The sequence below is a fragment of the Magnolia sinica genome, chromosome 19 (genome assembly GCF_029962835.1).
Source record: "Magnolia sinica isolate HGM2019 chromosome 19, MsV1, whole genome shotgun sequence".
NCBI classification, from domain to species: domain Eukaryota; kingdom Viridiplantae; phylum Streptophyta; class Magnoliopsida; order Magnoliales; family Magnoliaceae; genus Magnolia; species Magnolia sinica.
Window position 1 is genome coordinate 10,476,731 of NC_080591.1, and position 23,182 is coordinate 10,499,912.

The 23,182-nt window shown below is 38.0% G+C and overlaps 1 protein-coding gene and 1 non-coding gene across 3 annotated transcripts; both read right to left on the reverse strand.

Moving 5' to 3' along the window:
* Positions 1-952: 952 nt before the first annotated feature.
* On the reverse strand, positions 953-20,174 carry LOC131234710 (mannose-6-phosphate isomerase 2). 2 transcript variants are annotated; one of them, XM_058231645.1, is made up of 5 exons: positions 19,715-20,172; positions 17,794-17,961; positions 15,787-15,999; positions 2,544-2,810; positions 953-1,766 (listed from the first exon to the last, which is right to left on the reverse strand). In XM_058231645.1, exons 1-5 carry the CDS (start codon positions 20,039-20,041, stop codon positions 1,431-1,433), a joined length of 1,311 nt encoding a protein of 436 aa, XP_058087628.1. In that variant the 5' UTR covers positions 20,042-20,172; the 3' UTR covers positions 953-1,430. The 2 variants fall into 2 exon arrangements, with proteins under 2 accessions (XP_058087628.1, XP_058087629.1); XM_058231646.1 differs by lacking the exon at positions 17,794-17,961 and having other exon boundaries at positions 19,715-20,174.
* LOC131235879 (small nucleolar RNA R71) lies at positions 6,248-6,354 on the reverse strand. The gene has a single exon (XR_009166395.1). It is a non-coding gene; the product is annotated as a small nucleolar RNA R71 (small nucleolar RNA).
* Positions 20,175-23,182: the final 3,008 nt, after the last annotated feature.

The following is a 23,182-nucleotide window of genomic DNA, read 5'->3' on the forward strand; positions in this document are numbered from 1 at the left end:
AGCGCCAACACAGTGAGTGGAGTGGTGCACAAGGTGGACGTTGCTGCGACCATAAATGCTAAAAAATAAGGTACGCCCCACCATCAGATGACACCACTATCCATACAGAAAGAATGGACAGTTAAATAAAGGTAACCGATGATCCACATTGAAGATATACATGTGATCTGCCAGAGGCTCCAGATTGGACTGCCCACGGTAAGAGCCGACGATCGAGTCTGGTCTTGGTTTTAAAATATGGGGCACCCTTCTGTTTTCAAGTTTTTCTTTAATTGTCTGGAATTAAAAAAATACAATAAATACATAGATTATAATTAATAAACAAGCAGCAGCAGCAGGGCTTTCTGAAATGGGTGCACTGGACTGTGTTTGGACCCACGCTTGGAGAACCATCAAGTTGGATCCGGGTACAGGTCGACCCCCAACCCCCCCTGTGGGATCGTTGAGTAACCTATACCATTGAATCTTCCAGCATTCTCAGGTGCATTCTCAGGTAAACATGGCAAACTTGTGTGGTGACAAGGACTGTTGATATGGTGGTCAGGTACATGCAGTCGCAAGAAGACTTATAAGATGATACAGCAGTTGGCAGCCCCAATAGTTCAAAGGCTCGCTTGACACGTTTGTATTTGAGTAGTACGGAGAATGCTTGTTGCTATGTTATGATCCTCAATTATACAAGGGCAGAGCTTTTGAGGTGTTCCATCATCAGTCAGTCGCGTGGCTTTAGGTGCATTGGCCAGATTCCTGTCATCTACCTCGTATTTGGGCGGAACCGATGGAAGGAATAGATTTCTAACGGAAACATGCACTGGTAATTCGCTGAGCTATCAATACAAGGTGAACCCATTTTCAAGCCAAAAGCCAAAAGCAACCCCAATGCAACTTTTTCTCTGCCAATCTTTCAAATGCTCCAACTGCAATATTTCAAAAAATAAGAACTAAAAGAGCATAAAATGCAAAAGGGGCAAATCTTCTCTAAATTAAGGTATAGGTGACTATTTTGACACTGACGATTGTTATGGCAAAGTTACAAAGCAGTGATATATATGTGTGAGTGCCGTCTATCTCTTTTTCTTGGTTTTAAAACTCTAATCCAACTGTTCATATTACAAGAGACCAGACATAATATAGAGGAAAAACATAGATTTACTAAGCCTACACATGCATGGACTGGCCTGATTTTCGGGCCAGAAAGTATAGACTGCATGGCCCACTTGATGGACAGCCCAGATCTTGTCCATGCCTGCTACTACACCAGTGAACCCAGTGTACATGATCAGGGGCTGTAGACTTTTGTCGACTGGCAAAAACTTGCCAACACTCTTTTATATATATGGTATATTACAATGTAAGGCCAGCGTTTACATGTATGCTCACGTTGCTTGAAACCTGGAATTTACTCCAAACCTACAAAGTCGCGGCTTAGATCACTTGAAACACCTGCTATTTACCCCAGCCCTGTATAGCTGCAATGTCCCACTGGTAAAATCATCTCCAAAAGCAGCAGTTATGCTAATCTCACACTCAGCAGGAATGAAAAATACATCACCATCCGTAATCATGGCATCTTTGCCTGACAGGCCTGTTTGCATAGACCCCTCTCCAGCAATGACTACAAAAATGGATGGACCTGGGCTGGCAGGAAATACCGCGGAAGCTCCTGTGGGAAGACAGCAGTGGTCAACTTCGAACTCATCGAATGGCGGGAGGTACCTTCTTGTGTATGGGCTGACAGGAATTCCATGCAAAATCTCAGGAAAGCCCTGCATGGGTTTTACAAGTAAACAAAGATGTATTAATAACCCAAAAAAAAAAGGGAACTATATATGACGTTTGCAAGCCCAAGATGCAACCCACCACATACGCCTCTACACAAATACATGTGCCAGATTGTCCGCATGGACCTCCACATGCAGATACATGCTAGACCCTTCCACATGCAAATACATGACCCAGACCCTCACCAACCTCTACACATATACATGTCTGTGTATTGGACAATTAAATCCATATAAATGAGGACTGATCACCTTCAACCAGCTGTAGGCTAACCTGACCCATCTTTACAAACAATTTTCTTTAGAAAATATATGATATTCTCAAAAGCACAAGTAGAAAAAAGATTTTGAAGGAATGAAGAGAAGGGTTCTTTGTATCATACTTTTATGGTTGCAGGGAATCAGTTCTCATATGGATGATGTGACCAAAACTCAGGGTGTTTGTAGGCCAAGCATGGGCCAAAATATGGGCAACCTACAAAAAAAGTAGAAACCTCTAATGTTTTCCTACGGCTACATGTGGCCTACTTGGACCAGCCTGATTTTTTGGTCATTTGATAAGCGCTAAAATTTATAAAATAAACTTGGACGGATCCACTGTCATAGAAGCCTGTTGCATTTAGATGGTCCTTCATGCTACAACAAGTAGAGACTGGCTGTTTTAAGAACAGAAGCAGACATGCAAGATGGAAAGAGGACATGATCACACATAATGACAGAGGAAACTGTCAGGAAAGAGAACTAGAAGTATTGGATATTCACCTGCTTGTATGTCAACATGGAACAGAGAGTCTGGACATCCCGGTACTTTGGGGTAAGGCCTGCACGCACAACATTATCTGAAGTGGCCATGCACTCGATGCATTCACCATAGATATATGCATGGGGTTCATTTGCACCAAGATACAGAGCTTCACCAGGGTTGAGTTTCACAAAATTGAAGAAGAAGGCAGATATGACTCCAACATCAGACGGATACTGCTTTTCAAGCAGTAATACCAGCTGCTCCTTCTCTGACAACACCCTGACCTGAAACAATCAGAATACTCAATCAGAGAACCCAAGCAATCAGAAAGAAGATCAGTGTACATATTTACAAGCATAAGACAGATTAAAGTTCAAAAGGTAGGCTGCACCACTACTAGGCCATTGCTTAATAATTGGTTGGTAATAGTTCCTAACAGCGTATGGGGGCGAAATCCTCGAGCGGATTCAGTGTGGCCCCAGCCTCACCCAACATGGTGTGGCCCTGACAGTGGGGCCCACCTTGATGTATGCACTGTATATCCATGCCATCCATCCGTTTTCCAGCTCATTTTAAGGCATGAACCAAAAAATGAAGCATATCCAAATCTCAGGTGGACCATGGCACAGGAATTAGCGATTGATCATTAAAAGCTTCTACTGGGCCATAAAAGTTTTGGATTAAGCTGATATATATATATACATACATACATACATACATACATACATACACACACACACACACACACCCCTTTATCAAGATCTGTTTGACCTTATCAACAGGTTAGATAGTAAATAAACATTATGGTGGGCCCTAGGAAGTTTTTAATGGTGTGCGTTCAATCACCACTGTTTTCTGTGGTGTGATCCGCCTAAGATTTGGATCCGCTTCGTTGTTGGGCTCATTCCCTAAAATGAACTGGCAAAACAAACGGACGGCATGGATATATAATACATATATCAAGGTGGGCCCCATGGTCAGGGCCACACCTAATCCGCTCCCACACAATCCAGTCATATCGGTACCACCATAAGCTATAGTGGTGACACTAGGCAGATTTAGGGCCCATGTGATGTGTGAACACAATCCAACCCGCCCATCAGATGCATCACCTAAAAAACCCGAATCACCAGGCCCCAAAATCAGCTTGATAAAAAAACAGGTGGGCCACAGAACTGGGAACAAGGTGAAAGGAGACACTGTTGAGACTCAAATATTGCATAATTTTCCCCATTTACATCTTGGTTTTATGAACATGAATCAGCTTAATGTTCTAATTTACTCATGTATGTGTTGCAAGGTGAATTTAAGAGCTTAGATTGAAAAAGGGTGCTAAAAAGCATGGATTTGATGTTCAAGAATTACCAAGGCAAGGGATGGATCTTAGGAGACCAAGATTGAAGAATTCACATGCCAAAGATCCAAGAAAACCAAGTGAGGAATGAAGAGAATCGAAGATTTGAAGTGAAGAATCCTGAAATCGTCCTGAAAAAGTGTATTCTGAAGCTGTGAAGTTTATTTTTAGGAAACTGCGCAGCAGGAAGTCTGTTTTAAACGAACTATGCAGCGATAAGTCTATTTTGGGAAAATACGTATATTTGAGGCGGTTTCTAGGTTTTTTCAACTTTGTACGAAAATTGGAGTTCCCTATTTATAAATAGGGCTTCTTAGGGCATTCTAAGAGATCATTCAAGGCATCTCAAAGCAAAATTTAGGGTTTTTAAAGAGTTTTAAATTTTATTAAAGCTTTATAAGTTGTTTTTTTTTTTAGATCTTTTCTATTTTGATTTTTTTCTTTCTTTCTTGTTGCTTTTTATTTTTACAATTTAATTATGTTTTTCTAAGTTCCTTCTAGCCCAAGCTAGAAGGGAAGCACATGGGTTCAACAATTCTTTAAGTTATGATGATTGATTGCTTTAATAATGAAAAGAATGGTATATGCATGTTATCTATTATTTAGGTTTTGTTTTTTATCCTCTTGTAAGATCCATATGCTTCCATCATATGAGATCCACATTGACGGATAGGCTTACCCTAGATCAATCAGATTTCCTAGATAGGAGATGTTCTCAACCTGTTATATTTCTTTGATATTCATTATCCTATAAATATTGAATACTTAAAATCACTGGCGCTTGAGAATATATGTCAATGGTGCAAATCCATTATTTTCTAATTTTTTATATCATTTATTAAAATATTTAAACTGTTTTATTTTCCGATTAGGCTGACCATAGTGCTCAGATCCTAGTTGTGTTATCCAAGTCATCATGATTTTGGAACATTAACCTATGTATGGAACTTTGAAGCTTGGGTGTTATTTTATTCAGTTGAATTACATCCATTCAAAAATCTCAAAATCAAATCATTAGTTTAGTTTTTATTACTTAGTTTGTTTTGCATTTGATTTTTTTCTTCTCATAATTCATCTCCTTATGGAATCGACCCTGTATTCACAGGATATTACTTACGAACCTCTGCACTTGGAGGCAAGCAATCAAGTTTTTGGCGCCGTTGCCGGGGAGAGACTGAGATAGATCAGATCTGTGCAAGATAGCTAAGGTAAGTTTTCTTTTAAGGTAAGTTCTCTTCTAAACCCTCCAAATTTTCTGTAGATTTTTTTTTTCTCTTTTCTTTTTCTTTGAAAATAAATTTAGTTGGGTCTTTCAAGCACTAACTATGACATAAGGTTGCCCTGCTTGGGATTTTATCACCCAAGTGCTATGGTTGTCCTATAGTTGCTGTTTGATCACAAATATCATCCGCTGAATCTATTTTCCAGATTAGCATAGTTTAATTTCTACATTAGTTTTACTTTTATTTATTTATTTATTTTGTAGATTGAACCTTCATGGTCAGCCCTGCTGCCTGGGTTGTTGATTTATTTTGTTTTGTGGATTGAACCCTCATGGTTGGCCCTACCGCCAGGGTTGTTGATTTATTTTGCTTTATGGATTGAACCCTCATGGTCGGCCCTGCCGCCTGGATTATTGATTTATTTTTGCTTTGTGGACTGAACCCTCATGGTCGGCTCTGCCGCTTGGGTTGTTGATTTAAGTTTTTATTTTTATTTTAAGTATCATACTTTCTATTTGAATTAGTGGTATTTGTTGTATGGTGTGGATGATTTATGTCCCGTTTGAGTAGGGATCAAAACAATCGACTCTCTTCTGAAGGTAGACTAGTTACAAGCCTTGATCATTCACTTAGAAGAGCCACTCAACATCACTTGGATTCCATGGCAGACCTAATTGATAATCCAAAACCAAATCTGCCAGATCCAACTATAAATCAAAACAGAGAAAATCAACACAATCCTCCTCTTGAGGATGAAAATGAAGTTCATAGGAATGTGTTAAACCAACTACGGACTTTACGTGAACATCTATACCCTAAGAGATCAACTTTACCATCTTACATAATGTTCCCTACTCACACAGGGAACATTGATTTTAAACCAAGTGTGATTGAATTGATTCCTAAATTTCATGGCTTAGATTATGAAAGCCCCTACTTGCACCTCAAAGACTTTGAGGAAGTAATTGCAACGTTACAAGTAAATAATGGCAATAGGGATGTACTTAAGCTTAGGTTATTCTCATTTTCTCTAAAGGATCAGGCCAAAGCATGGCTCAACTCTCTAAGACCTAATACCATCACTTCATGGCAAGTCTTAAGTAGAGAGTTTTTGAAAAAGTTCTTTCCCAAGCACAAAACAAATGCACTAAAACAAGAAATCATATCATTCTCCCAAAAGGGGAATGGACTATTTTTTCAAGCTTGGGAGCGCTTCAAAGACATTCTAATTACTTGTCCACATCATGGTTATGAACTATGGCACGTGATTGATGCTTTCCGAAAAGAGCTCACCATGAATACCCGTCAGTTCATAGAGATGATGTGTGGTGGAACCTTTCCTGACAAAGATCTTAATAAGGCTTGAGATTTTCTAGATATGTTAGCAAAGAATACACAGACATGAGATGTCACTGCTAAATCAGACCAAACTAGACTCATTCCTAAAGAGAAAGCGAGGATATATGTCCTAAGAGAGGAAGACGACCTTAATGCAAAATTCGCTGCATTGGCTAGAAAGGTCGAAGTCTTGGAAATTAGGAAGGTTGATATGGTTAAAGCAAATACTTCCTTAAGTAATTTTTGTAGCATTTGTGGTGGTACAGACTATGATACAAAGGATTGTCCAATAATCTCAGTTATACAAAATATCACGCATGAGCATGATCAAGCAAATGCTATAAATAATTACCAAAGGTTAGTTATGCAACCAATGGGAAATATGTACAATCCAAATTGGCGTAACCATCCTAATCTTAGTTGGCGGAATGGACCACAAATTAATGCGCCCAATGCACTATATGTGCCCCTACCAAAGCGATCATCTGTGGAGGATGCATTGACCGCATTCATGAACTCTCAAGCTCAAATGAATCAGTCTCTAATCCAATCAAATCAAGAATTAAAGACAGCTATGGCTAGGATTGAGACTCAACTAAATGCTAGGGTAAAAGACACCCTTCCTTCTCAACCTGTGCCAAACCCTAAAAACACACATTTTATTGGAGACTCAAATCCAAGTGAGCTACATCATGAACAAGCTAAGGCTATCATTACCTTAAGAAGTGGAAAAAAGATCGATAACAAGATAATGCAACCGGTAGAAATCCCGGAGGATGAGCCACTATCTCAAGAAAATGATGAATCGGCTATGGTTCAAGAGCCGCAACAGCAAAGGGATAAGGAAATTGTCATATAAGCCTCTAGTTTCGTTCCCATCTAGACTTCGGAGTCCAACTGTCCCCATGAAATATCAAGAGGTGTTGGATGTGCTCCAAAAGATTACTGTCAATATTCCTCTGCTTAATGTCATTAGACAAATTCCATCATATGCTAAATATGTCAAGGACTTGTGTACTGTAAAAAGAAAATTAAATGTGCATAAAAAGGCCTTCCTTACTGAGAAAGTGAGCGCTATCATTCAACAAAGGGCTGTACCCAAATATAAAGACCAGGGAAGTCCCACTATTCCTTGTATTATTGGGAATTTCCAAATTGAGCATGCTTTGCTAGATTTGGGTGCAAGTGTCAACTTAGTACCTTATTCAGTTTACAAACAAATGGGATTAGGCGAGCTTAAACCAACCATGATTACACTCCAACTTGCTGATCGCTCTATTAAGGTACCAAGGGGAATTTTAAAGGACGTGCTAGTCCAAGTGGAGAAATTCTACTTCCCCGTGGATTTTATTGTACTAGACACTGAACCATGTGTAAATGCCAGCGCTCAAGTTCCCATCATTTTAGGCCGCCCATTCCTAGCAGCTTCAAATGCAATCATAAATTGTAGGAATGGAATGATGAACATGTCTTTTGGTAACATGACTCTAGAGCTAAATATCTTCAATCTATGTAAGCAGCTCATTGATGATAATGAGATCCATGAGCTGAATTTCATGGACTGCTTGATAGAAGAGGAGGAACTAGAACCTAATTTGACTGAGGAATTGCTTCAAGTCATTGGGGACCTGAAAAATTCTGATTTAGAAAAAGTGCTTGCTGAAATTTCTGATGATAATGAGAGCACTACCACCCAGGACATTGGTATGTACCAATGGAGACCGTACACTCGAATCCTATCTATTGAGGACTCGTGACCTCTGCCATCACCAACTAATGTTCCAAAGCTTGATTTAAAACCACTACCAAATGAGCTTAAGTATGTATACTTAGGTGAAAATAAAACTTATCCTGTGGTGATCTCTTCATTTTTAGAGAAGGATCAAGAGATTAAATTGTTGAAAGTTCTAAGGGACCACAAAGGAGCCTTGGGCTGGACCATTTTTGACATCAAGGGTATAAGCCCTTCCATATGCACCCATCGGATCCACCTCGATGAGGACGCCAAACCAATTAAACAACCTCAAAGGCGTCTCAATCCAAACATGATGGAAGTTGTAAAAAATGAGGTGATCAAATTATTGGATGTGAGAATCATCTACCCAATATCCGATAGTGTTTGAGTGAGTCCAACTCAAGTAGTCCCAAAGAAATCCGAAATAACTATTGTGCAGAATTCTAATAATGAACTCATACCAACACGTGTCACCACTGGTTGGCGTGTTTGCATTGACTATAGAAAATTGAACCAGGTCACAAAGAAGGATCATTTCCCTCTACCATTCATTGATCAAGTTTTAGAGAGGGTAGCAGGTCACTCCTTCTATAGTTTTCTTGATGGATATTCTGGATATAACCAAATAGAGATAGCCCTGGAAGACCAAGAGAAAACCACGTTCACTTGTCCATTTGGCACGTTTGCTTTCAAACGGATGCCATTTGGATTGTGTAACGCCCCAGCAACTTTCCAACAGTGTATGTTAAGTATTTTTTCAAATATAGTTGGGAAGTTTCTTGAGGTTTTCATGGACGACTTCTCTATATTTTGGAGTAGTTTTGAGGAATGCCCCAACAATTTATCTCTTGTCTTGTCTAGGTGTGAAGAGAAACACCTTGTCTTAAATTGAGAAAAATGTTATTTCATGGTTCAAAAGGGAATTGTTTTGAGCCCATATTATCTCCAAAAATGGAATCGAGGTAGATCGCTCAAAACTCGACATTATAACTAATCTACCTATCCCCCGAACTGTTAGAGATATTAGATCACTTATAGGGCATGCTGGTTTTTATAGAAGATTCATCAAGGACTTTAGTGCCATTACTAGACCCTTAACTAATCTTTTTTAAAAGGATGTTCCATTTAAGTGGACAGATGAGTGTGCAAGTGCTTTTAATAAAATTAAATCATCCATTACCACTGCACCTATCATGCGTCCACCAGATTGGACACTTCCTTTTGAACTAATGTGCGATGCAAGTGATTATGCCATAGGGGCTGTTTTGGGCCAAAGGAAAGATAAACGGCCCTACGTTATTCACTATGCGAGTAGAACTTTAAACTTGGCCCAAGTGAACTACTCAACAACTGAAAAAGAGTTGCTTGCAGTAGCTTTTGCTTTGGATAAGTTTAGGTCCTACTTGCTGGGATACAAAGTGGTAATTTTCACGGACCAATCGGCTTTGAAATATTTGCTATCTAAGAAGGATTCAAAGCTAAGACTTTTAAGATGGATCCTCCTACTCCAAGAATTTGACTTAGAGATAAAAGATAAGAAAGGAGTAGAAAACGTAGTGGCCGATCACCTTTCTAGATTGGTGTTAGATGATTCTACTGAGGAGATGCATATCCAGGACACTTTCTCTGATGAACAATTATTTGCGATCTCCAAATTGCCTTGGTATGCGGATATAGTGAACTATCTTGTAACGGGAAAAATGTCATATCATTGGAAGTCACAAGATAGGAAGTGTTTTCAAATCGAGGTTAGGACTTCTTCTGGGATGACCCGTATTTATATAAATATGGGACTAATCAGATTTTTAGACGTTGTGTCCCAGAGGATGAAGTTCAGAGTGTTATTTCCTTTTGTCACATGGAAGCATGTGGTGGCCATTTTTCTGTTAAGAAAACCACTGCAAAAATCCTACAGTGTGGTTTTTACTAACCCATCATGTTTAAAGACACTCATGCTTTCTGTGTTGCTTGTGATAGATGTTAAAGGTTGGAAAGAGTGTCTCGGCGCAACATGATGCTTTTATCCCCAATTTTACCATTGAAGATTTTTTATTGTTGGGGTATTATTTTATGGGCCCACTTCCATCTTCTTTTGGATTTCTTTATATATTGGTTGGTATGGACTATGTTTCAAAGTGGATTAAGGCAGCTCCAAGTAGGACCAATGACAACAAAGTGGTCATATGATTCCTCGAGGAAAATATTTTTTCTAGATTTGGAACTCCAAAAGCCATCATTAGTGATGGCGGGTCTCACTTTTACAATATGACATTTGAGGCTTTGATGAAGAAATATGGCATCAAGCATAAAGTGAGCACCCCATACCACCCACAAACGAGTGGGCAAGCTGAGATTTCTAATCAGAAAATCAAACACATTTTAGAGAAAACTATAAAGCCAGATAGGAAGGATTGGTCCCCCAGACTATCCGACGCTTTATGGGCTTATAGGACTGCTTATAAGACCCCGATTGGAATGTCTCCACATAGATTGGTGTATGGGAAGGCTTGCCACTTGCCAGTGGAATTGAAACATAGAACCTACTGGGCAATAAAGAAATTAAAATTTGATATGGATCAAGCAAGTAGACAAAGGAAATTAGAGTTGAATGAATTAGAGGAGCTGAGGAGAGATTCCTATGAAAATTTTAAAATATACAAAGAGAGGACCAAAGCTTTTCATGACAAAAATATCCTGAGGAAGAATTTTAAACCTCAACAAAAGGTCCTATTATACAATTCCTGTCTCCAGTTCTTTCCAGGAAAGTTAAGATCAAGATGGACGGGACCCTTCATTGTGAAGAATGTTTATACTTATGGGGCTGTTGAAATTGAGAATCCATGTAATAACAATGTGTACAAGGTTAATGGTCAGATATTGAAGCCTTATGTGGAAAACTTTCAATTGGGAGAGGAGTCTGTCCCTCTTCATGAGCCAGAATATTCAGATTGATGCTCCTAGTCTGAGAGAGCATTTCTATAGGATTTGTATCATATTCAATTTTTTTAGTGTCACATAGCAGGTGACTTTTTCATGGTAGGTACTATCCACCATTTCTTTTATTTTTATTGTTCTCTGCATTATATTATCATTACATTGGGGACAATGTAGATTTTTGGTTGCGGGGTGTGGATAGTCATCCATGTGAAGGTTTTTTTTTTTAAGTTTCAGTTTATTTCATTATTATTTTTAGGTTTCAGTTAGGTTAAATTTTATTTTTTTTTTCTAGGTTTATGGAAAAAAAAATTTCAACATTTTCAAAATAATATTTTTATATACAAGAATGTAAACATGATATTTTACGAATTCCAAAGGCAAAGTTAATACTTAGTCCAGGTTAATAGTAGTCAGAATTCTGATAACTGAAAATTATAAACTTAAGTTCAATTATCTAATCACTAGTTTAAAGTGAGTTGTAATTTGATGTACTGAATTCACAATGCACCCTAGCTAACTAAGTGAGGAATATGATATATAAACTAGAATAACAAATTTTGATTCAAACAAGGTTGAATGAACTAGTACCATTGATATATGCTTAAAAGAGAGAATATTGAAGAAAAAAAAAGTAATGGAAAAATAAAATTTTATTATAGAGCATGAATGCAATAACCATAACAATCGTGTCAGTAATCCGGAGTAAGGATACCTAAGTATTCATTACTGTTACCATTACAAGTATGATACCTTATGTTATGAAGCAAACCCGATGGGAATCTTCATCTAAGGGTGGTCTATAATAATGAGAATATGATGATAAAAAAAGAAATGTCATGAAAAAAATGAGATAACTAGAGATTTCATATTCTTGGGATGATTGAAATGAGTTAGATAGGGAACATGCATATTTCTCAAAGTTAGACTAATGTCACGGAGCACCTAAGGATATTGGATTATAACTATTCTAAATTTTGATTAAGTCTCTGAACTCAAGGATGTAATGGATTAGAAAATTAAGATTCTAGCTAACTTCAGACTTAGGGTAAGTATTATTTTGTTTTGGAATTCATATGATGAATGGAGGCATAATTGTATAAATTTCTGAGTGTTAAACTGTTTTTCATATTTTCAATGTTTATGGGTAACATTTCTGAAAACCCTCACGAGACTATAACTCATCCACTAGGGGAAACCTAGGGGTTTAAAGGCTTGTTGCATATGCTAAATGCAATCGAGATTATCTGCGAAAGTGGTGTAGTTAGAATTTTATTTTATTTTTTCGTTTTAATTTTGTTTCTAAAATTAGTTTTTTTCTTTAAAAAAAAAAAAAAATTTCGCTTATTTTACTCGGGACTAGCAAAATGCTGGTTGGGGTGTGTGTTGAGACTCAAATATTGCATAATTTTCCCCATTTACATCTTGATTTTATGAACATGAATCAGCTTAATGTTCTAATTTACTCATGTATGTGTTGCAAGGTGAATTTAAGAGCTTGGATTGAAAAGGGGTGCTAAAAAGCATGGATTTGATGTTCAAGAATTACCAAGGCAAGGGATGGATTTAAGGAGACTGATTGAAGAATTCACATACCAAAAATCCAAGAAAACCAAGTGAGGAATGAAGAAAATCGAAGATTTGAAGTGAAGAATCCTGAAAAAGTATATTTTGAAGCTGTGAAGTTTATTTTGGAAAACTGCGCAGCAGGAAGTCTGTTTTAAACGAACTATGCAGTGAGAAGTCTATTTTTGAAAAAATACATATATTTGAGGCGGTTTCTAGAGTTTTTCAACTTTGTACGAAAATTGGAGTTCCCTATTTATAAATAAGGCTTCCTAAGGCATTCCAAGAGATCATTCAAGGCATCCCAAAGTAAAATTTAGGGTTTTTAAAGAGTTTTTAGTTTTATTAAAGCTTTATAAGTTGTTTTTTTTAAATAAAAAAAATTTAGATCTTTTCTATTTGCAATTTTTTCTTTCTTTCTTGTTACTTTTTATTTTTGCAATTTAATTATGTTTTTCTAAGTTCCTTCTAGCCCAAGCTAGAAGGGAAGCACATGGGTTTAATAATTCTTTAAGTTATGATGATTGATTGTTTTAATGATGAGAATAATGGTGTATACATGTTATCTATTATTTAGGTTTTGTTTTTTATCATCTTGTAAGATCCATATGTTTCCATCATATAAGATCCACATTGATGGATAGGCTTACCTTAGATCAATCAGATTTCCTAGATAGGAGATGTTCTCAACCTGTTATATTTCTTTGATATTCATTATCCTATAGATATTGAATACTTAAAATCACTGGCGCTTGAGAATATATGTCAATGGTGCAAATCCATTATTTTCTAATTTTTTATATCATTTATTAAAATATTTAAACTATTTTGTTTTCCGATTAGGCTAACCATAGTGCTCAAATCCTAGTTATGTTATCCAAGTCATCATGATTTTGGAACATTAACCTATGTGTGGAACTTTGAAGCTTGGGTGTTATTTTATTCAGTTGAATTACATCCATTCAAAAATCCCAAAATCAAATCATCAGTTTAATTTTTATTACTTAGTTTGTTTTGCATTTGATTTTTTTCCTTCTCGCAATTCATGTCCCTGTGGAATCGACCCTGTATTCACAGGATATTACTTACGAACCTCTGCACTTGGAGGCAAGCAAACAGACACCACTGAATTGCGTGGGGGCCCACCTTGTTGTTTATATGGAATCCGTTTAGACCCTTCATATGGTTTGGATGAAGGGTTATGCCAAAAATCGGATTGTTTGGCATCTCAGGTGGACCCTATGAAAATCAAGGGTGGGCCATCCCAACTTGATTGCTATACTATGGCCTACCTGAGTTTTTGATCCAGCTGCTTTTTGGTTCATGGGGATTTTCTGAGGTGGCACACTTGATGGATGGGGTGGATGATACATACACATCAGGTGGGCCCCAGTTCTGCTAGGTACCACTATAAGCTTACGGTGGTACAGTTACCGCCGGAGCTCCTAATAGTCTAATTGGTGGCATGGATAAGTGGTTCATACTAGTCTATTGTTACATTTAAATAGCTAACAAAAAATAGCCAACCACTCACATATGATAGGAGGAGAAGTCCATCAATCAGGTGGTTAGAATTGTTCATCAGACAATTTTAAGGCCCACTATTGACAGGTGGTATCACCGCACATGCACCACATGTATGGTAGAGATTATGATCGTGAATAAATTTAAATGCTGTGGTGTGCTAACCATCTTTTTCAATACAAAATGATCCAATTTAACTTGTAATAGGTGGGCCATTTAGGACTGTTTGAATAAATAGGGCTACAGGGCAGAGAGAACAGATGTGTCAAAGCTGAACCGTGTTCAGCTTAATGGGTGCACGCATATTGCAAATAAATGATATAAATAGGTCCATGTTTTGCAAATCCAAAGCAGAAGTTTTGGGGAGGATGAAGAAAAGGGGAAACATTTCAAGTGTAAATAACAATTTTTTGTTCATGTTTATATCCATATAATTATCTATCCATACGTGCAATGAATGTGTCATGAACAACAACCAAGCATTCGATTTATAATAGCAGAGATGTATTGGGAGATTTGGTACACCTGGATAGGCCATAGTCCTCATAGCCTTGTTGCAGCTTGTGAATCATGTTTTGCCAAAAAAATAAATCGAAAAAAGGATTTATTCTCATGGTAACAATGGAAAAAATTGGACAACCAGCTGAAGACCTGACATTGGATAAATAATAGTTTTAAAACCCTGAATTTAAGAAAATAATTCTTCATTACGGTTGATCAGGACAAAGGTAATGTTGGGAGCATTCTCATCATTCTAAAAATCTTATGAACATGCACATGATTTTCTAGAAATAGCAAATCTGGAAATTTAAACACCAGATAACTTGAGAAACTTCAAACTAATAACACTGTCCATCTGACTTGAGCCACCCCAAGCAGGCATATCTATCCCACTCTCTGCCCCCATGAAGTTTTTGCCGAAAAATTAAGTTTTCTTAAGATGCCACTTTGAACTGGTGCAAAGGGTGAGTAGGAGAAGGAGCAGATTCAGGCGGAATAAGAAGCTTCTTAAAATGTCATGAAGAGTGAATGCGTAGGAAGGGGAGTGTGAGCAAGACTCTAAGCAAGAGTGGCACCATGGGTGGAAGGTTCTGTACAAATGTCATTTGAAATCGAAACACTTGGATAAATAAATAACACAAAAACCATCCTAAGATTTGAAAGTGTCCTTGTAAGCCTATCCACAGTTCTAAAACAGTAAACTGCAGCATCACTTTCAGAACAAATATCTTCAGTATTTGAAGTAAATAAATTTCTCGCCTCTTTTATCTGCACGAGAAATCACAATTTCCTTTGGAAACACCTATTTGGGCATTGGGTGGAAATAACAATAATTTTACAGTTTTATAAGGCAACACAGCAGACATGATGATGAAGCGAGCTTTTGATGATGCACATTGCCAGAAACCTATTCAGGTTAAGTGCCAAGGAATGGGCTATTTTTAGTCTATAAAATGAGGAAGTGCTACCAGACTACAATTCACTTGAAAAGGTCCTAGAGGACATGACTCTGGCAATCCTGTTGAGCACAAACAATTATATTGTAAATTTGAAGAAAAAATGGCAATAAAATACTTCAAAGTTACCTTGTTTTCTGTGTTCAGACGACTTTTTAGTTTGGCCACCGCTTCAAAAACTGCATCTTTACCTGCAGACATAAGTTGGGTGAAGATCGACCGCAAAACCGCTTTAGCTTTCTCCTCTCCATCCTGCTCTTTGATATTCAAAACTTGGTCTACCTCTGCATGTCCAACCAAGTCTACAACCTCAGGAACACCAACAAGCACGCCCTTAAGCTCCTGCACAAATGTAATCACCCCAAAAATATGATATTCAACATAACTATCAATTATTCCTCACTAAATTAAAAAAGTGTCCTTCTAAGGTTGCATCACATGATTCTGTTTGCTGCAGAACAGCACACCACTTTAGTTTTGAAAAGAGAAAGAGAAATACCAAAAAGACAGTTTCTAGGAGAAAAGCATGTGCATGAAACCATTTAAGGAACCAGGACAAGAAACAGCATTTCCGATTCAAGAAACCTTTACAAGAACTGGCCTGTCCAAAATGCATTTCAGAAGACAGAAACATCATGGCTAATATTTAGGAGTGAGATGAAAAAAGAATAGAAAACCTAGAACAATGCCCCAAATTGCTAAGTGGCATGCTTGGGAGACATCTTAGAATATCAGGACAAACAACTCAGGTTTCCTGAACAACTATAAATTCTTTATGCGATAAAGAAGACACGAAGAAGAATGGATCCGAAGAGTAATAACCCCAAACTGAATGATGTAACCACCCTTGTGACTTGAAAATTGGATTCAGTAAGTTACACTACTAGAACCATGGGAATACTTCACTAAAAAAAAAAAAAAACCACTGGAACACTTTCAGCATCCCCTGAAATATGCCCATGAAAGCATGAACTAGTGCAATCAGGTGAGCACTCACACTAACAAAAGATTCAAAACGCATATATTCCCATGAAGGCATGAACTAGTGGAATAAGGTGAACACTAACACAATGTCCTGTTAATCAGATCATGATTGCAACAATTATTTTGAGAACTTTGAAACGAGCTGTTATCTTTCAATGGAACATAAATTGTTCGATAAGAATTATTTTATACACAACAAATACTCATCAGTTTATTTGTTTTTTGTTTTTTTTGAGGGGAGGGAGGGGACTTTATTTGATTGCTAACAAGCCTGAAATGCCTTTTTAACCCAAAGATGTCAGGTTTACCCTCTACAACCCAGCAGATGCAGGTTTAATAAAGTTGCATTCTCTTAGTTTATTCTAAGCGTGTTCAGTGCTTCATTCACATGCTAAACCCTTCAAGAAAGAAGGAATTCATAAGTTTTTTTTTTTTTTTTTTGAAAAGTCACATATGATATTAATAAACAAAAGAGAGTACAAAAAAAGTAGACTGCACCACCAAGGGGAGCTACACAGACTACTACGATCCTAGAAACAGCAAATTACAGCCCTTTAAATTTTCTACGTTAACCGCCCATTCAGCAACTAGAAATCTGGCTCTGGAAGCAACAAAATCTGCTGAATTGGAAATCCCGATAAAACACCTGCCATTTCTTTCTTCTCAAACAGCCCAACAGACAGTGAGAAGTGACATTCTCCAAAGTGACTGCTTATTCTTCTCGAAGGAGATACCATGCCAAGCCTTCAAAAAGGTTCCAGCCGAAGAAGGGGCTGCCCATTAGTTGTCTTGAAGACCATGTCAATCCATCAAATTTCCACCCCCCTCTGATTCATGGTTCTGGATTATCGGTCAAAATACTTTTACTAAAGAAGATGCTAAAACATGTGACCAATAAAACTCGGGCAATTTTGTATTTTTATCAATAACCAAAATTTTATACAAGGAACCGTTTATCTGTTGAGACAATGGGCTTCCTCTTTTGGCCATTTTTCTAATAACATCTCTCTCTCTCTCTCTCTCTCTCTCTCTCTCTCTCTCTCTCTCTCTCTCTCTCTCTCTCTCTCTCTCTCTCTCTCTCTCTCTCTCTCTCTCTCTCTCGTAATATATCTTGTTCTTAATAAATTGAATTATCTCTTAAAAAAGGGTTACCTCAAGACTAATGAATCCGCACAAGGCCCCAAACTCTGTAAGTGCAACGGCCATCTCAGGCTTATGGTTTGCGTCCTTGTAAATATTCGGCCGTGATTTATGCAAAACCCGAGCCAATTCCTTATCTGGGTGCGCCTGTATTGATAAAGCCTTTGCAACAGAAAGAACCTACCACCAACCAAATAAATAAATGAATAAATCTCAAGGAAAAGGCTAAAAAGGTAAAAATCAACAACAAAAGCCATTTGAAAGATTGAAAAGAATTTCCAGAAATGGATGTGAACTACCACAATACTGGAAAATAACAACAGAAATCCATTTGAAAATGACAACGAAATCCTGAAAGCAGGGTGCAAAGTGCAAACTGCCAACATTCAAGAAATGAAAAACTTGAAATCTTGGGATAACAGATCAAACAACAAACCCAATTGTAAAGTAAAACAAATTACTGAAAGCAGAGACCAAAATATCGACCGTGGATGTTCTTGGCAAATTTTCACCGAACCTAACACATACATCTCAAAGAAAAGGCTAAAAACAGATAAAGATAAAAATCAACAACAACAGCCATTAGAAAGATATAAAAGAATTCCCGGAAATGGAATGCAAACTACCATGATACTTTAAAAGAAAAGGAAAAAAAAAAACAGAAAGCCATTTGAAAATGACAATGAAATCCTGAAAGGCAGAGTGCAAAGTGTAGACTGCCAATATTCAAGAAATAAAAAACTTGAAATCTTGGAATGACAGATCAAACAACAAACCCAGTGGAAAGCAAAACAATTTCCTGAAAACAGAGAGAAAAATGTTGACCAATGTCAGTTCTTGGGCAATTATTTACCGAACTAACACCAACATCAAAAGTTTAAATCTTGAAAAGAAAAAGAAAAAGAAGCTACATGATCTGATTCGAAAATAACAACAAATTCCCCAAAAGAGAGAATCAATTGCCAAGGACAGTCGGTTCTTGGGTAATTCTTCAGAGGGGCAGCACAATTCTGAAAACGGCCACAGCCCTTCAACTTGACACATGTTATAGCTGTATGGCAATCCAAACCATCAAAAATCGTGAACTAGTTGTGCATGGAGAGAAGATGATAGCAACCATCAGACTTTTCCATTGGAAATTTTGACGACTCAATGTTTTAATTTTAACCATCCATTTGACAACCAACAAAATGGAGGGTTAGGATTGCTTTGTCAGTGTGGTTTTAGACATACGGGCCATCCACAGTGCGCCCCACAAGTTGGATTGTCTGGATAACCGTGCGTGAGTGGCACATGTGTGGAGAACGAATCACCACTGGTGAACTATCACAGGAGTCTCGGCCCTTCTTCAGAGAATCTATGACAAACATCAACAACTCAAAACTCAAGGGCGAAAAAACAGAAACAGAATCAAAAATAGTGATAAAGAGAACATAATCTAGAACAAAAATCAAATACTGAGGGACCACAAAACTGAGAAGAAGTAGAAGAAGAAAAAAAACTGAATAACCACAAAATCAATAGCAAAATATCAAACCACGATCTACAGAAAATTGGATTAAAAAAACCACTGAGCGAGCACAAATTCGAGAGCAACAGAATCGAATGCAGAGAGCCAGAACAAAAAACAGACCACCAAAATCAAATGCAGTGAGCGAGCACAACTAAAAAAATTAAGATTGAGCGAGCACAGAACCAAGAACAAAACCTCAAACACGGAGTGCACAAGACATCCACCGACCCAAAATTTTTTAAAATAATAATAAATAAATAAATAAATAATTATAAATAAATAAAAAGAAAAAAGAACCAAATCTAATAACTATCTGAATCCTCGAAACGCCATACAAACCAACGAAACTCCCAAATAGAAAATAAAGCAAAAAAAAAAAAAAACCACACACATACACACCGTATAATGGTATATATATACCTTGAACAAGAAAGGCAAATCTCTACCCCACTTCTCCACCACCTTCTCTCCAACTGCACCAGCATTCTCATCAATCCACGACTTCAGACTCACCGCACACATCCCATCACCACCGACACCATCCAGACCGTCCGTCTCGCTACCTGCTAAAAACGACGGCCCAGATTCGTGCGTCCCCATCCATAACTCCGCGTAGGGTTTATCTGGGTCGATCATCGAGTTAGAATTCAAGGAAAACAACTTTGCGACAGTCGATTCTTCGCCACTCCTTCCCCAATCGTAGTTCTGAACAAAGCATCTCAATCGGAGAGGCTTCAAATGCTCCATGTCGAAGGTAACGAAACCCTAGAAAAGAGAATAAATTGAAGGAGATGAGCGAGAGTTCAGTTACGGTGGTTTTGAAGGTTTTAAGAGAAGCCAAAAGAGGGAAAAATATGCAGCGGGAGGGAGAGAGCAAAGAGGTTGAAAGAGACCGCACCGGGTCGTCTACCACAGCTGTTTCACGCAGATCGTAAAACACCATAACTACGTGGGTCCCACCATTCCTTTTATGTAAATCTACTCTGTACATCAGTTGATAAACATTATTTGAACTGTTCATAAAAAATATCAGCACTAAGGAAAACTCCGGTGGGCCACAAAAATTGGAAAATGTAAAATTTCTCTAATGCCTTTAAGTTCACATGGTGTGGCCCGTCTGAGTTTTTTATCACGCTAATTTCTGTAAATTCACTTAATCCTGGTGATTTACAAATAATTAAATGGTTTGATGAAAGATACATACCATGTTGACACCACATACTAACCTATAGTTGTCATCCCATTCCATTGTTCCATGTGGTGTGGCCCATCTGAATTTTGGATCTACCTCATTTTTTTCCTCCTGAATCTAAATTGAGGACGGAACCAAATGAAAGGATTGGATTTTTCATATACAACTTGTGGGCCCACAGAGCCTGAGTGCTGTCGTTGTTTTGAGGATTCAACGGTAAGCATTCAATCCCCATTGCTTTCTATGGTTGGGCCCACTTGAGCTTTAGATCTACCTAATTTTTTGGCCAATGCTCTAACACGGGACCGGTACGTTTCCATCTAGCCCACTTCCAAGCTTTACCACTCTTGCTTGGAGTAGAATTTGCACAGGACCAGATGCAATTCCATCCCACCTAAGCCCATCTAATGGCCCGTTTGGACGGATGTATTAGTGTGGAGTACGTTGCAGTGGCTTGGAGTGCACATAAAACGAAGCTCTTTATTGAAAGCAGTGGATTGTCTCCTATCCAATTGGAGTGACGATCCAGCGCCTGCATGGTGTGCACGTTTGGGCGGTCCAACGATTCCAAACGTTGTAGATGCGGAGGCGTGTTTGGCCGGACATGGGATTCTGGTCATTTCAAACATAAGTATATTTGATGTTTCTTAAGGGTATTCTGGTCATTTCACTTGGTGGATTGCGTTGTGGACTAGATAGAGCCAATCAACGGTTGTGATTATGGGCTTTTGTACACCGTATCTTGCGATGATGATCGATTGATACGCTGTATGGTAGTGAGCAAACCGCATGAGGTGTCCATCGTACAGGCTTTGGTGCACATCCTCACTAAAAGCCTTTTAAAATAGAATTAGAGGGTGGTATGAGGTCCACCAAAGCCTGTTACATAGAAATACAATCACAACCGTCAATCAGCTCTTGTAGTCCACTCATCTTGGTCTAGAGCTGGTTTTCTGAAGCAACGGGAATTATGTAGGCCCACACATCACAAATCTTATATTATGATGGACACAAGATGAACTGAGCAGTAGCAAATCTACGCCGTTAGATGGATTTCATTATTTTTAGAACTTTGATTTGTCTGTCTATTTTGTAGTTGGAGGATGATGAACAAGGTGGGCGTAGGGAGAAGGGTTTGACGGAGAAAATCAAAGAGAAACTGCCAGGTAGGCACAAGGTGACAGATGTCAGTCATCCAGGGTAGGAGGTTGTACAGGTATGCCACGAGCAAGAGAAGAAAGGTATTTTCGGTGGGCACAAAGTGATAGATGTCAGTCATCCAGGGTATGAGGGTGTACAGGTGGGCCACGAGCAAGAGAAGAAGGGTATTTTGAGTGGGCACAAGGCGACAGATGTCAGTCATCCTGGGTCTGAGGGTGTACAGGTGGGCCACGAGCCAGAGAAGAAGGGTATTCAACACCCGATGACCAGGCGCTGTGCCAAATCCAGCAGGAGAAATCCAATCCGGCTGCCGAATCCAGCTGGAGCATGGATTTGGAGCCCAACGGATTCGCAGTCCCCTCATAAACCCCTTTGATTTGAAATCCTACTGTGATATTGGCACCTAGATTAGGAATCAACTTTAATTCAAAAATAGGTATGCATGGTATATTGGGCTTGACTTTAATTACTAAATCAACTTTAATATTTCTATAATTAGTGGACTTATGTAATGTTTGACACGGTGGTTATAATAAACCTCCTGAAACATATGTTTTGCTTTAAAATGATACAATTTCGGGTCTCGAATGAGCCACAAGCACAAAATCATGTCTGAGTGACAAGCACAAAATCATATCTGAGTGACTAACTAACGATTTTAACCATTGATTTACATGGACAATGTTTGGACGATGTTGATCATCATATTAAGGGCTTGTTTAATTTTCCAGCTCAAATGTAATTACCATGGAAATGGGTTATAATTATTTACTTAGGTAATCATCATATCTATCCCCATGCAGATGTGGCAACTTACTTTTTTAACACTTAAATGGAGAAATTTACAACATCAATGTGGGGCTTATCGTGATATATGTTACTTATCCGCACTTCTAATTTGTTATGCCAGTTGAATTTATGATATGAGCAAAAAAATGAAACAGATCCAAAGGATAAGTGGACCACACCACAAGAAACAACGGAAACCATTAAAAGTTTCTTGGGGCCCTTAAAAGTTTTGGATCAAACTAATATTTGTGTTTTCCCCTTATCCATACCCATGTGACCCTATGAACGAGTTAGATAATGGAAAGACCTCAATGTGGACCCAGTGAAGAAAATATCTTTCAATGGTGGATGAATTAAGGCCACTGCTTCCTTTTGCGTGGGCCATTTGAGTATTGGATCTACCTCATTTTTTGGTTAATGCTCCAAAATGTTCTAATAAAATAAATGGATGATGTATATATATCATATACATTACGGTGGGGTCTACATATTTAAGTCAAAACTTTTGCTTTGATTTTCAAGGTGGAATTACTCTTATATTTTTAAACAAGGTGAAAAAGTAATAATTATTTATTTACCGTGATATATATGCATCATGGAAAATCAAACATACCCTAAAGTAATTACAATGATGTAAATGATAATCTAATTGTTTTGGGACATCGTTAATGAGCCACGTGCCCAATAGAGCAATAATTTGATGACATACATGTTACACGTGCAACTTTTGAAAGGATTTTGAATGT